The sequence below is a fragment of the Poecilia reticulata genome, linkage group LG6, assembly GCF_000633615.1.
Source record: "Poecilia reticulata strain Guanapo linkage group LG6, Guppy_female_1.0+MT, whole genome shotgun sequence".
In the NCBI taxonomy this organism is placed as follows: domain Eukaryota; kingdom Metazoa; phylum Chordata; class Actinopteri; order Cyprinodontiformes; family Poeciliidae; genus Poecilia; species Poecilia reticulata.
This window is the reverse complement of record NC_024336.1, coordinates 3,518,401-3,533,760: the sequence shown is the minus strand read 5'-3', so window position 1 is coordinate 3,533,760 and position 15,360 is coordinate 3,518,401. Positions and strand designations below refer to the sequence as shown.

The following is a 15,360-nucleotide window of genomic DNA, read 5'->3' as shown; positions in this document are numbered from 1 at the left end:
CCGAAACCGTAACGCATCCGGCAGCCCAAGAAAGCTCTCCCCTCCCATGGAGATTTATGGGACTTTTATTTGTTTTTCTTATGTCCTCCTCTCTCTTTTTTGCGTCTTTCTCTTACTGTGTCGCTCTTATCTCTGGATCCCCCCACGTCCTACGCAAATAGGAATGGTGGATGTTTTTATATTTCTTCTTTTAACCTCCTCCAACGCTTATAATCTGAGATTCATGGGAACTGCTGCTTTCCTTAGCAGCACTTACAAACCACAGTCCACTGAACTGTGTTCAGTCGAATGCTACAAACATTACATTAATACTATTGGAAACAATTACCACAAAACCTTAAAGAAGACTTACAAATAAGACGTTTCAGGTTTCTTCAGCCATTTTCAGCTACTTAGTTATCATTATTTAAATGACAATCATTGTAACACCAACCCTCTCAACACTGTTTTGGTCTTTGCATTTTATATAGACATCTGAGTAAATAATGTAGTGAGTAGGAGTGCAGCCTAGCTCATGAGATGAGGCAGTATACGACGTTCAGTTCATGGAGGTGAGACAAGAGAGTTTAACTATATTTGTTGGTAAAGCATAGATTCCATTTTATGGTTGTCAATAATAGAGTTGAGATTTATCTATAGAAATCTGTTTTCAGTGTATAATGGTGATTCTCAAACTGTTTCCAACACTTCTCTCCTCAGTACAGTTTTGACAGATGTTTTAAAACCGTAGTAAAGCAGAACCTTGGACTTCGTCAGGTAGTTGTTGTCATAAGAAAACCAACATAAAAAAATCCTTTCTGTTTCAACTTGGGTTTATGGACAGGGTCCATGTTTCCTCTGAAGTTGCTCATTTTCAAATGTGGGAATATTGAGCAGAAGCTCCCTAGAATTTAACATTCAAAGTAGGAAAGTTTGAGGTTTCTCGCCTCCAAATCCAAAATGTCCATCTTGCATGTAAAGCTTAGTCTGGTGACCTGCACCTTATGTTTCTGACACAAATACGCAGTACTGTACAGTCTCTTTTTGATGTATGTGTGTTTGAAAGTGCAAAGTGAAAAGCAACCAGAAACATTGTTAATCTAAGCTTTTTAGTTAAATCAGGTAGTCTGGTCACGGATCAGATCAACCAACAAATCCATCTGGTTTTCAAACTGGGAGCAGGAAAACACTTGAAGTTACGTTTAAATGTGGTTTCTGGATCAGAATTCCTGATTTCTTTTACATCACACAAGTCATGTGATTAACAACCAGATGTTACTATTGGCAGAAAATGGTGAAGAAGACAGGAAGCTGTTGGAGAAGGATTGCACGGCACATTTTTTAGCGACTTATCACGTGAACAAATTTATTCACATGTGATTTTAATTACATTTCTTACTAATGGAAACACCGCAATTGTGAAATTGTTTTTTTTTGTTTGTTTGTTTCTTTTACATTAATGGAACTTTGTCAGTTTTCTACACATTTGTAATGGAAACCCAACAGGACTACTTGGAGTGTACTCAGGACATACTTTCAAAAAGTTAAGAAATGAAGTGAAGTTCAAAGGGAAACTAGGCTCTGGTTCAGATTATTTTTTCCCTTGACGGTGCAATTTAATTTATGTCCATAATGGTAAAATCTAATATTGAAGCTTTTCCACAGTCTAATCAAATGACGTCACAGTGCAGACGAGCCAAGCTAACGTAGCTGACTCTGTTGTTCCTCGTTGGTCACCCATATTGTTTCGGTCCATATTGTTACTTTGGATCTGTAGGACTGTGATGTTTCTAACTCTGGGTCTCTGCCGCCTTGTGCCACAGTAAACACAGCCTGGGAAGCCATGAGTACATCCAGAACTGCCGGAAGTGGGAGAACGAGATCACCTTACAGCTGCTCTCTCACTCAACCATGAGGAGGGACCTGGCGCGAAGCGTAAGTTACTCTTCACAAGTTAAATAAGAAGGTTACAAACGCATCTCACTGATAAACTACCAATATACATTTTGGTGAGATTAAACCCTAATTATCTGTGATTTAATATTTATTTTCTCTCACTGTAGGCAGAAGATGACGCTTCTCAACTCAACCTTGACAAACATCTCAGCCATGTTGATAGGCCTTTTAGGGAGAACGTCACCCGGTAAGAGTCACTCGTTGGTCGGGAAGTAAATGTATAAAGCTGGTTAAAGTTAATCACCTCTGTCTTTTTACAGACAAGGTCTTGCTGACTATTTGGAGGGATACCACAATCAGGTCAACATCTGCTTAGAAAATGAGGTACATGTCGTCCTTGTTTAAGTTTGAAGGGAGAGGCGGGAAATCCAAACCTGTTTTGTCCCACAAAACATTATGAAACAAAACAGTAGGATTTTTCTTACTTATTGAATTAAGGTCTAACGTACTTTTATTTATGCCAAAGGGAAACTAAATATTGTGGCAACTAAGATCGTCCTGGTGAAAGCTGAGCAGAGTAGGGGGTATCATTGGTAGTTTGAACTTCCTCCTTCGCACTCTGCTCTTTGAGTTCTGTTCTGTGTTAGTTTAGATATTATTTTAGCTTTCTAGATGCTAATCAGCTTCTCCCAGTTGTATAAACATCACCTTTATGCCATGGTTATGCATTATAACTGTCTAAAATAAAATAAAAAAAGAGCAAAAATCCTTCCAGTTGCATAGCATCTAAAACCAGAGAGAAAAATGGATAACCATAATATTCATTTTTAGAACTTTAGATTGTATAAAAACACCAGGAAAGGAAGACGTGAAGTGGTTAGAACATATTTTTTAAAATGAACCAGAATAAATCCTGTTGTGTTTTTTGTTGGTTTTTTTTCTCCAAACATGCTTGCTTTAAAGCTCCTTTTGAATCAGAACAGAAAACAAATCCAGACCTGTTTTTTTTTGTTTGTTTTTTTTGCTTCATCTTTTGTGCCCAGAGCACCCAGTACAAGACCGTGGAGCGGGTGGTGCAAACAGTGAAGAACCTGTGCTGCGCCCTGGACGAGGTGGAGACGCAGTCCGTCACAGAAGCCATCAAGAGACTCCGCCACTCTGTCAATCTAGCCAGGACGCGCTCGCCCAAGGTGGGCTCCCCGTCGGCGCATGCGCCAACACATTTGGTGGTTAGTTGGTGTTGATATGAGATCATGTCATTTTCTAAGACCAGCATGCATTGCTTTCTAGTTGGGGTCAACATCACCTGGTCAGTCATCAACTAGTAAGTTATATGCATACATACAGTCACACATAACCTTCATCTGCCTATCATTCACGATTGTTCGCTCCAGTGAAAATGAACATACTTAGCCTTGCACAAACAAAATCATACTTTTGGAGCCTTTTTCTTTTTTGTCACATTACAATCATAACATTAATTTCATCATGTTTTCACATGTTTTAAATCTTTTATCTCGTGCTTTGATTTATTAAAACTCCTCAACACTTAATAATCAGCCCAAGATTAAAAAAAAAGAAAAGACTAAAGGCATATAAATACTTTTGCAAGGCCTATCATCTTTTACGATTTTATCCAGGTGGCTCCAGTCCTGTGGAGGAGAGCATGGCCTTACTAACGAAGGCCATCTATGACTTGGTCAAGCTCTACCTGCGCTCCTTCTGCCCGCCGTTGCCGTCTTTCAGCTTGTCCGCCTCGACCCAGTCTGCGGACAGTGGTGGGGCCGGAGAGGGGAGGGGCAGCAAAGAAGCTTCTGGCACCACAGACCACCTTCAGTTTACTCTGTTCGCGCTGCATGGCATCCCAGGCCACTGGGTCAGCAGGTAAAACGCACAGCAGCAACACTGGACAGGATCAATGCACACATAAATGCTGAAACTCAGAATAAATAAACTGTGAATAAAACAGGAAATGTCCTGCCACCAGTTTGGCAGTATTTCAGTTATCTAAAACAAAATATTTAATCGATAATTATCAATGCAATGCTTATAGCATGATTTATTTTTTAATCATATTGTCCAGCCCTGCCACAAAAGAAGAAATGAGCAGCAAACAACAGAAGTTTCTGTGAAATATTTAGGTTTGTAAATAATTTAGTTGGTGAGCATTTGGTAAAAAGCTCCATGTTTTGTTGCGGCAATCCTATAAAATTACAGCCTGTTCTGTCGAGCCTTGCCTTCACAGCAGCATACCTGGATCTCTTTTACTCAACAAACAGATCTGGTGTTGCTCCTCGTCTTATTTTTCCATGCTAGTGTTTCGTTTCACACCAGACCTGAGCTGTTGTCTCTTGAGTGTGTGTGCGTGCGCGTGTGTGTGTAGCAGATCTGATCCAAATTTTCCATTCACAGCTCTGTTTCACAGCAGTGACTGGGATCAGTGACAAGGATCCCGCTTCGGTTAAAAAAAATAAGATTTCCTCCCCTTTATTTGTAAAAAACTCAGTTAAGACTTCTTAGACAACTTAATATTAAGTAACAGAAATTTTAATGGAATCACTTTAAAGAAATGGCAGTTTTTTTTGTTTTTTTTTACTATTTCATCATCTTCTGCTGTCATTTCTGTCATTTTCTTCTTAGCATTCAGTTGTTTTCATTAAAAGGCAAACCACTACAACTCCAGCGCGCAACAACCTCTTACAACAACTACTTTAAGGCAGGAAGCAAATATGGCCGCAGTGACAGCTATTCCAAAAATGCTCTTTTCAAGCCGGAGCGAGACACCAACTCTCTCCTCTCCCCGCGTGCGGCTGAGCAGCAGCAGCAGCAGCTCGTATCTGTTGTGGCGCTACTCTAACGGCGCCTTACTGAGGTTGAAGTGTTTAGCATTGTTGTGGCTCATGTGTCATCCATCTGTTCACCGCGCCACATTGCCAGCTTGCGAGTAGCGAGGGAGCTGCCAGCGCAGATGGCACGTAGCAGCAGAGCAAGCTTGTTGAGGCGTAAACGTGCGTCTGATTTCCTCCCGCGTTTTTTTTCCTCTCCCCTCCACGGTCGCATGCAGGGATCTGTCACTAATTAAAGCGAGTTTATTTTTGGACCCGTGGAAACCAGAACTCTTCGCACTGGATGTTATTGCCTCGCATCTGGAAATATTAATATGTTCTGTTAGTTAAGACAGTGCAGAGTTAAAGTTACAGTACAGGCTGTTGAATTTGAAGCGTATACAGATAGAAGCACTTACTGCCTGTTTATCCTCTTGGGATTAATCAGGCCACATCTCACACAGCTGCGACCGTGGCTGGTGCCGGGAAATACTTCACAGCGGACGATTATTCAATCCATTCCTAATAAATAAAGATTTGGATTAGAGGTGCTAGGCCTGTCGTATTAGGCGATAAATCAATTAATTGCTTGATAAATTAAAACGAGTGTGATAATTTCCGTTTGCATTCTCAAGTCTCTGTCTTTACCAGAGACTGAGACAAAAGGCTTCAGTGTGGTTTATCAATCTAAACTAAAGAGGTCATATATCGTATCATTTATTCTTTATCTTGATAACTTTCTTATTGTGATAGTAATTTTGATTTAGCATTATCATGATAAATTCCACTGAATTATATTTAAAACCCCTGAAGCAACTCGTACAATTGAGACAAATAGTTTTACTGTCTTCTCCACTATTTGTTCAATGGAAGCATCTATACATATCAATACATTTGAAAGTATGATTAAATGCAGTTACGATATTCAGTTTTAAGATATGCATTACATTTTTACAATTACATTACAATTACATTTTATGTGACTGCTGAAAAAGTGTATTCAAGAGCAGTATTTGTTTTTGTGGGACTATAATTGCTGTGACACATTGTCGCAGTCGTACAGTAAAATACAGTAAAAAAGAAGCAATTAATATTTCTTATCTGTTCATCATTATATCAGTAATACAGCAAAATATTGTGATAATCTTTAAGTCTCAACTACAATACCCCATCATAACCTCGATAGTTATGTACCTAGAATGGGATGTATACCAGTATGTTTCCATACTGGGTATGTAGTTATTTTATATATTAATTCTTGTGTGCATTACGTTAAAGTAGATGTATTGATTGGTATAAATTTATTTACAATAGTTTCTTTTAATATCTGTTTAATTGTGTGTGTGAGTATGTGTATGCGTCTGTGTATGTTTACATGTATGAATGCAAAGATTTATCCTAGTGTTAATGTCTGGAATGAATCGATCAAATCCTATATTTTTGTAAGACAGTGTTAACGCTGTGGGTTGTACGCTGCTTACTTAGAAGAAAAACAACAGATAAAGGGGTTCTTCACGAAGAAGTCAAAGCAATTTTTGTCCGTTTGGTCTCTGAGAAACTGTCCAAATGTTAAGAAAAGCGGCATCTCTCCAGAATCAATTTCTTTAAAAAAAAAACAAAAGAAACAGCATGTTGTTGTTTAATTTATAATCTGAATCCTCTCTTTCTTCAAATGTGCCATCTTCCCTAATGGTGCAGAGAATCGACATATTCAGCCACAGGGGAGTTTTGCTGGTTAAAATTAGTCTGATTAAACCACTCTGGTCTAAGTGGGCAGGTACAATGTCTCTCCAAGTTCCCTTTGAGCAGCGCACTCCGTTAAAAGGTTTCTAAGCTTCACTTTGAAAATGTCGCCCTGAAGGAGTTCTTTCTAGGCCTTTTTTTCCCAGCAACTTTCCCACAGCTGCTGTCATCAATGAGACAAAGCCAAAACCTTTTAGTTGATTCAACCGCTTCTACATGGTGGTTAGTCATAGATGGAATATTTCACACCAGCATCGTTTGTTGTGTCGTTCCAGCTATGAGAAGTACTTCCTGATGTGCTCCCTCACCCACAATGGGAAGAACCTGTTCAAGCCGGTCCATTCCAAGAGAGTGGGCACATATAAAAGCTTTTTCTACCACGTTAAATGGGACGAACTGTAAGTCCTCGCTCGTATTCCTCAGTTTTCACTGACCTACTGCGGCCTTTTTACCTTTTAATGACGCCACCTTGTCCTTCCTAGGATCATTTTCCCCATCGCCGTAGCCGTGCTCCCTCTGGAGTCTACGCTGAGTCTGAGTCTGTTTGGAGTTCTGAACCAGAACGCCAGCGGCTCGCCAGATTCCAACAAACAGCGGAAAGCCCCAGAGTTTTTAGGCAAAGTCTCTATGCCCCTGTTTGACTTCAGACGGTGAGGAGAAGGAGTGATCTCACTCGCTTTAAGGGGTTTAAATAGAGAATGTATCTGTTCACCACTGAGATTAAATTATCTTTGTTTTTTTTTATTATCTTATGTTAACTTCTGTGTTTAACAGAGTTCTTGCACGAGACACGAGGTTCTTGTGTCTGTGGACGTGTGCTCAAGGAGCTGCTGGTGCTACCGGCAGCCGCAAGAAGGTTCCTGCAGAAAGGATCATATTACAGGTCAGTTTGATGGGATTATCAGATACAGGCATGTGGGGAAATGATTACAGCCTGAGTGTTTTTCTAATATATCGTTAATGTTTTATATCAGTTTAAACACTTCTGAGACGTTCGAGTAATATAGGTAAACGAAGACAATACTTAAAAAAAAAATAAAAAAATGTCAGTAAAATATAGTTTCTGGTAAGGAATACTTTAGGACAGATTCATATTTATTTCCAGTTTAAATGGCTAGAATTACACACAAGCGTATCACAGTGATAGAACATTTGCTCTTCAAGTTTACCAGAGAAAATACAGACGAACTCCTGAACTTCTGGAAGTACGTTGTTGAACATATTAATCTAAAGGTCTTAAATTTAGTTCATAATGGTCTTAAAAAGTCTTAAATTTGAGTTGGTGGAACCTGTAGATAGCCTGAGTTTGGCATAAATCAAATACAGTGACCAATTAAAAACCACCTCATACCAAATGTGATGCATGGGGGTGGAAATGTCATCCACAGTGACGTTTATCAAAAGATGTTTGAGAAAAATGTGGGCCAGTTTGTAAAAATGAGAGCTGGAGCAGAATTGGACCTTGAAACATGGCAATAATTCAAAACCAGTAAATCCAGCAAGGATCTTTTTGTTTTTATATTATTCAATTGGTTTCCACTGAGAGCATAAACTGATCCCAGTTCTGGTCTTGTCTCTGCTATCAGGTGGACTTCCCCAAATCAGGGGTGGATGTTTTATATGTTGGACCTAAGGAGGCCCCAAGCCCCGAGCCCCACACACTGGAAGAGCTGGACCCGGACCTGAAGCGGAAGTTGGAGAAAATCTGCAGCAGAGCCTCAAATTTTGGGTAAAAGAATATTTAAAGTTGTTGTTTTTCTCTGTGAAAAAGGAAGAGAACAGTTTTAACAAATCCGTGTACCAGCGCCCTCTTCAAGAGTTTGTAAGCAAAGCTGATCTGCCTGAATAATCTCACATAAAATCACTGATATTATTATTGCGTTGGGATGTTGTGAACATGTGAGGCCTAAAGATACTATTAAAGGGGCAATATCATTTAAAATCAAGGGTTTTTCTTAGCTTTGTCATGTTATAATGTTATTCCCTCATCTAAAACATGCGTCCAGTGTTGCCTTGACTCTTTCATGTATGTTTGAGAAATCCTTTAATCTCCTTTACTTTCCATGGTAACCACTCAGCTGAGCAGCACTGCCTTGGAGGCTCAGCTGCTCCTTGGAGATACAGTTTTCAAGCTACCGCCTCACAGAGCAGCCCTCTCCCACTCAGCTCCTCCAGACTAGCCAGCAGCAATTGGCAAACAACTGGTTTAACTGAGCATCAGATAAGCTGCTGTTCAGCTTGTTATGACTTCCTGAAGGCGGAGTTTCAAAAAGAGCAGGAGCTTTTTAAAGTCACAGATGCCCAATTTCAAGGCGTTAAGTTACACAGATTTCTTTGAAGTCATAATTGATGAATGAAGTTTTTTTCCAACAACTGAAGGTAACAGTATTATGTATTTTCGAGATGGCCTAGAAAATACATAATACTGCCACTTTAAATTGTGTGTGGCGTTCTCTGAATGTTTTTAATTTGTTGTACAACAAAAATAATTTGTTTTGGCTATAAATAACTATTAATAGTTGTGGGCACCACTTGTGTGTCAGAGAAATAATAGCCGAATAGTTCTCATTTTCAGTTGTTGCTTATAAATACATGCCTGCTAAGGCTTTGGTATTAAATAAAAATAGATGGACTAATTTCAGCTCTGATGTTCTCGAGCCGAATGCTACACATGCACTGAAATAAATACAGATGACTTCTCTTCCGTTTATCTGTTTATTTACAAAAGTAATTCAACTTCCAGTTAAAATTAATAATTAATATGCTTTACCATTATCTGTTTTTATGCGGTTTGATTTATAAATGTTTTTTTTAAATGTCTCATGATTTCACACTTTCCACTTTTTGTTTAAAACCTAAAATTGTAAATACTGCAACATTTTGAATCGGTTATTTAAACGCAAAGTGAATTGTTTCCTCCTGCAGATTAAAGCGCTCCGACCACCAGGTCCTGTGGGACCACCGGCTCCACTGCCGTCGGGACCACCCCAGCAGCCTGCCCAAGGTGCTGGCCAGCGCGCCCAGCTGGGACTGGGCCAGCATGGCTCACATCCACTCCCTGCTGCACCGGTGGCCCTCACTGCCCCTAGTCACTGCACTGGAGTTACTGGACTCAAAGTACGCACTGTAAAACACATTCCATACCTGCACCCTACAAGGTTTTTATTTTTATTTTTGTAGAACAATAAAGTGTTTTATGAAAATACAGCTGCATTTCCATTAAAATGTGCAAAAATATTTATCTAGATTCCACTAATGTTGGAAAATTGTGGCATTTCTATTAAATAAGAAATTAAATTGAAATCAGATGAATAAGTTTGTTTACATAAATCATTAAAAATCGTGGCAGTGACGGATGTAGACGGTTACATGAGATTTTTTTTCCATCATCAATCAGCCAATCAGTGAAGACGTCGGTGTCTTATTCAGGCATTGGAGCAACAAGTCCCGCCTCCTTCTGAGCAGCTACGTAGGCGTCGTTTTGGGGAAATTGTAGTCGGCAATTTTACAGAAGAGTTGTGGATTCAACACTTTGGGATGATRCAACTTTTTATGAACTGTGCAACCAGACGTCTGGTGGAGCCATCTACACATTGTCTTTCCAGACAATGTGTAGCTGGCTACAACAAACAAAAAATCATCATCCTCCTGCCACTTCCTATCGTCGTGTTTGTTGTTTTCGCCTTTTGTAACATCCAGCATTTCATCATGAGATTCCTGCCATGCGAGAAAAGTGTTTTGATACGGCAGAAAAAAGCACCTCATCTTAGTGCAAGAATATTTTCAGAAAAATGACTTTTTTCAAAATTGCAGTGTTTCCATTATGCAAATTTATTTTTGGAATTTCTATTTGCGCAATTTTTATGGTTAATGGAAACGCTGCTCATGATTCTGCTTTCCTGGATGCAGTCAAGTTTTAATTTCCATGGCAAACTGAAATCGTTAAATGTGTTACGTCTATTACGCGTCTTTATGTAGGTTTGCAGATACTGAAGTGAGAAGTGTGGCTGTAAGCTGGATTGAGAAGAGCAGTGACGACGAACTCGCCGACTACCTGCCACAGCTGGTTCAGGTACAGCTCATAAAACATGCTGTACTCTACATACGGTACAGCGACTTATGTTTTTCGACTGATTTCCTAAAGTTTTTATGCACAAATTTTAAATTCCTCTCCCTTAGGCAATAAAGTTTGAGTGTCACCTGAACAACGCCCTGGTCCTTTTCCTGCTATCTAGAGCCCAAAGAAACATCAACATCACCCACTACTTGTACTGGTGAGTCTGCAGAAACAGAGTTACACCAGGTCTTATAGAGTATTCAAAAACTGCTCTAAAGTAAGAGTAGCAATTAGAGATGCCGATCAGGTTTTTTTCTGCCGATGCCGATACCGATCACCCATGAGGGCCGATCACCGCTACCGATCACATAATTATTATTTTTTTTATCATAAGCACTACCGGTTACATTATGTGGAAAAAGGAACCATAAATTCACCTTAATTTAGACAAAAACTTGTTTTAATAACTTTTTCTAAGAAAAAAACAAAACGGGCATTGTGCAAATTGTACTGCTATCAATAATACTATCTTTAACAGACTGAAAACATATGAAGGCTCTGAAGAGGCTAAATAATGCAAAAAGTCAAAATAAAACCTCTCAACATTGCCAAAAAAATTCAAGTATAAAACTTAACATTCAAAGGCAAATACAGGTTCCATTACAATAAACAATCCCGAGTTACTGAATGAAAACTTCCTGATATCATGGCGGCTAGCTGATTACTGCTAGTTCTTATTGGCTGTTTCTGACTGAGCGGAGTAATTATGCAGAACAAGGAGAAGGCAGAGAGATCGATTATTTTTTCAGAGATTATTTGTCTCATCTTAGGACAGTGAAAGTTTTAATACGTATGTAAAATTTATTTTTTTAAGTTAGATGCTGCGGCTTTAAACAGAGGTTCGGTGTGAGAGTCWCTWCCAGGTGGAGCAGAAGCGGCGCTCCGTCTGTGAAATATTACTACCTGTATCACGTAGCAGCGGTTCAACAGCGAGAGCAGAACCAGCGTCTTACACCGCAGCTCGGAGACTTAAATAATTTTGCGGGTTATTTGTTTAGCTTTCTGACCGTCATGCTAATCCGGGTGAGTGCTTGTAGCTGTGCGCTGCTTTACCTGCTATCTGATCCTCCATGTCTTTTTTACTGCAGTGAGCCTCGATGTAGCCAAACTCCGTCAAGTATGACATTATTTTGATGCCATATTAGACTCGTCGTGTTGATGCGTTTTGAGCTGCTTCACCCCATATGCTTCAATTTTCAATCACTCAGTGTGTTATAGTTCCACATCGCTTAGGATTTGTTTCTGCGCGTTTGTGCAGTGTGAAGGAAAGAGGAGACCAGCTGCACAGGCAGGCTGCGAAATGACATGCAGGTGATCAGTTTGTGTGATCGGCAACAAGGGACCATGATCGGCGATCACCGATCAAACACTTTTTCACAGAAATCGGCCGATTATGATCGGTGGCCGATCGATCGGCACACCTCTAGTAGCAATACTTCAACATATTTTTACTCCTGTAAGATTAAAAAGCAGCCGTCCAAGAAATAACTAGCTAAATTTACTCAGTTTACTTGAGATGCACTTTTTACTTTTACATGACAAGTTTTATTATGAAGTATCGCTACTATTACTGGAGTAAAATGTCTGGATCCTCTACTCACTGTGAGTAACTTCACTGAATGAAGAACAGAGACGTTTTAACCAGAAATTCACCACAAACACACAGTTTTTGCTACAGCTTCAGAAGTTTTATGTTGAAAGAATTAGTTTCGAAAAATGTTTTGTAATTATGCTATTGATATTAATTATTTTCATTTCGATTTCTAAAATACCAACATTTCCACATAACGTGATTATGTCATTTTTAAACATCAAATGACTGATGTTTCTATCAGTACTGGATTAGACTTTTTACCAAATACTTTTTTTATCCTCACTGCAGTTACTACCCAGCTCTGGTTTAATGAGGTTTACTTTGAAGCCTTTTTTGGTGGGGTTTCTCTGAATAGTGGATTCATGTTGATTGCTGCAGGCTACTCAAAGATGCAGTGCAGGACTCCGCCTGGGGGTGGCGCTATGAGCAGGTCCTGGGTGCCTTACTGTGTCTTTGTGGGAGCAAACTGAGGACAGAGCTGGAAAAGCAGACTCACCTGGCCACTTTGCTGGGAACGGTGGCCGAGAGGGTCAGACAGGCCGGGGGATCCACCAGACAGGTCAGTCTGACTTTTAGTTTTTCTTGTTATTTTGTGTGTTAAATGGCATCAAGTTATAGGTGATTCCTTTTAGATTTACTCATTGTGTTGCTGTGTGCGTTCAGGTGGCGCTGCAGGAAGGCCTGGAAAACATTCAGAACTTTTTCCAGAGAAGCAGCTGCCGACTTCCCCTGAACCCGAGTCTGGTAGCTAAGGAGCTAAACGTCAAGGTAGGTTATGAAACTACTGGCTGTTCCTCCAAAACACATTGACTATCAATGTCAATGGACGTTACCACAGGGCCGCGTTTCATTGGCTAATGCCCATTTCACGTCACAGCGCAGCTACCACGTCACAAACGCTGGCTACAGTAGTAAACACAATGATCTTGTCCACAGCTGTATTTATGCTGAGGGTATGAGGATCTGCTGTTTTCCTCATCGACCGGTAGCTTTTCGCTGTGACGCGCACAATGTTGGAGGCATCGCGTGGCTAAAACACCTTGATGTCGTCCAAAAAAAATGACATGAACTTGTTGGTTCCCCTGTCGTGGATGATATTTTGTGAAAATCCAGCAGAAATGCTAAACTAATCGACTCAGAAATACTCTGCAGAGAGTCAGTCGAAATGAAAGAAGCCATGTTTACATAGAAGCTAAGCACCGCGAGGCGTTTGTGAGACATGCAGCCACATGGGACTTTCGAGGGCGTTTCTGGGCGGAGCTTGGTAAGGTTCATCGATTTAGATACTCTGCTTCACTAATTTCATCGTTGATTCACAAACATGTTCTCTTATAACACTTACTGTACACGAGTGAAGAGGGAGCAGGAAGAGGCCCTGTAGCATAAAACCGGTATTCACTGAAATCTAAATCTCTGTTCTTTTTTTGCATTGTTTTAAGACTGTGATGAAAATACTTTATTTCTTTTCTCTAATAATGTTTAACGTGTTTATCCTGCAGAAGTCATTAGAAAACATACTTGTGCTTGTTTGCAGGCCTGTTCTTTCTTCAACTCCAACGCAGTTCCCCTTAAGCTGGCATTGGTCAACGCAGATCCATTAGGAGAGGAAATCAATGTTATGTTTAAGGTCCGTTACCCGCCTACACACAAACACACCAACAATAGAACATTATTACCATGCAGTCAGCTCACGGCGCCTGGCAAGCTGTTAATGTTTCAGACACCGCTAGCTAAAAAGCTAGCTGCGCTAACCCTAAAGCAATAATCATAAACAGTTGTTGTGCTAACGCTAAATCGTTACAACGTATTTAGTGGAAGCTAACATACCGATGTCAGTTCACACTATATCTCCTTTTGAAAAAGTGAAACAATCGAGTAGCAATTTAATTTTGATATTCTAACCTACATGTTCTGTGATGCATTTAAATATAGTATTTAAGTTAATATCTGGTTCTAATATCTGTCTTGGTTTAATTTTGTTCCTGTGTGTTTCATGCTTGAAATAAAGTTATCGGAGGAACCAGTGTGTAAACCACTTAAATATGAGAGCATGAATATAACAGGCCAGCTATTTAATCAAAACTTTTAACACAGATCTCAAACTTTTTTCAACAAAAAGTTTATGAAACAGCCAAGCAAATTTGCTGTTTAGGAAGTTAAAAAAAAAAAAAAAAAACATTTAGGGGAAGCTACGTGTGCTAAACAGTTTCAAAGTTGGCTAAAGCGCTAAACAAAAAAATTTGCTTTGATATTAGCGCATTGGCAGAATAGTGAAATGTGCCCACCACAGCAAGTTTCAGAGTGTTTTATTGCAGTTTTGACTGATGGCTCAACTCACATTGGTCCATATTTTTGAAGTGGACAAAAAACGAATAACGATTTTACTGACAAAACTCTGAAATGTTTTTTGTACATTTGTTTAAAACTCTTTCATTCTGATAAACCCAAACAAATCCATGGAAACAAAACGCCTTCTGAAGTCCAGTTCTGCGAAGGAAAACATAGATGAACAAACAGCTTCATGAACAACAGCAGAAAAGTCAATTATAATTTTGGAAAAATCTTAACTGGTTTAGATTTTAAACACTGCTGTGTGTCTGTCACCAAATTCCTGCAGTAGTTGAAACAAACTGCTTTCCTGGCTTCTCCATTCACCTCTGTGCCCCCTGGTGGCTTAAATCAATTCCAACAATGTTATTATCAGAATGTTTTTGTTTTTGACCTCTAGTTTGCTCTGTTTATTCATCAGGTAGGAGAAGACCTGAGGCAGGACATGCTCGCCCTTCAGATGATTCGCATTATGGACCGAATCTGGCTGCAGGAGGGGCTGGACCTCCGCATCGTCAACTTCAAATGCATCTCCACCGGCCGGGATAAAGGTGATGCACGTCAGATTTCAACCAAAGCGCTCACATTTTTAGAGAAAATCGTAAACATTGCAATCTTTGAGTTTAACAGCAGCTTTTCTACCTCTCTCAATTTGTTTGCATTGTGTTGTTAAAGATATCTTGTTTTTTTTTTTTTTTTTTTTTTTTTTTTAAGGCATGGTGGAGCTGGTGCCTTTCTCTGACACCCTCAGAAAGATTCAGGTAGAATATGGCGTTACTGGATCCTTTAAGGACAAACCTCTGGCCGAATGGCTGCGCAAGTACAACCCTGCTGAGGATGAATATGAGAAGGTACGCACCAGAAATGCTGACAATAAC

At 39.7% G+C, this 15,360-nt stretch overlaps 1 protein-coding gene across 1 annotated transcript in view; it reads left to right on the top strand.

Moving 5' to 3' along the window:
* The window catches only part of pik3c2a (phosphatidylinositol-4-phosphate 3-kinase, catalytic subunit type 2 alpha), a 49,140-nt gene that overhangs the window by 24,508 nt on the left and 9,272 nt on the right, over positions 1–15,360 (top strand). The window contains exons 6-23 of the mRNA XM_008410783.2: positions 1,803–1,914; positions 2,043–2,122; positions 2,196–2,259; positions 2,919–3,065; positions 3,166–3,199; positions 3,516–3,759; positions 6,719–6,841; positions 6,926–7,093; positions 7,218–7,326; positions 8,030–8,172; positions 9,369–9,560; positions 10,422–10,515; positions 10,623–10,717; positions 12,533–12,713; positions 12,818–12,922; positions 13,689–13,781; positions 14,904–15,033; positions 15,197–15,333. Of these exons, the coding sequence (XP_008409005.1) occupies positions 1,803–1,914; positions 2,043–2,122; positions 2,196–2,259; positions 2,919–3,065; positions 3,166–3,199; positions 3,516–3,759; positions 6,719–6,841; positions 6,926–7,093; positions 7,218–7,326; positions 8,030–8,172; positions 9,369–9,560; positions 10,422–10,515; positions 10,623–10,717; positions 12,533–12,713; positions 12,818–12,922; positions 13,689–13,781; positions 14,904–15,033; positions 15,197–15,333 (2,251 nt within the window). The remainder of the gene's footprint in view (positions 1–1,802; positions 1,915–2,042; positions 2,123–2,195; positions 2,260–2,918; positions 3,066–3,165; positions 3,200–3,515; positions 3,760–6,718; positions 6,842–6,925; positions 7,094–7,217; positions 7,327–8,029; positions 8,173–9,368; positions 9,561–10,421; positions 10,516–10,622; positions 10,718–12,532; positions 12,714–12,817; positions 12,923–13,688; positions 13,782–14,903; positions 15,034–15,196; positions 15,334–15,360) is intronic.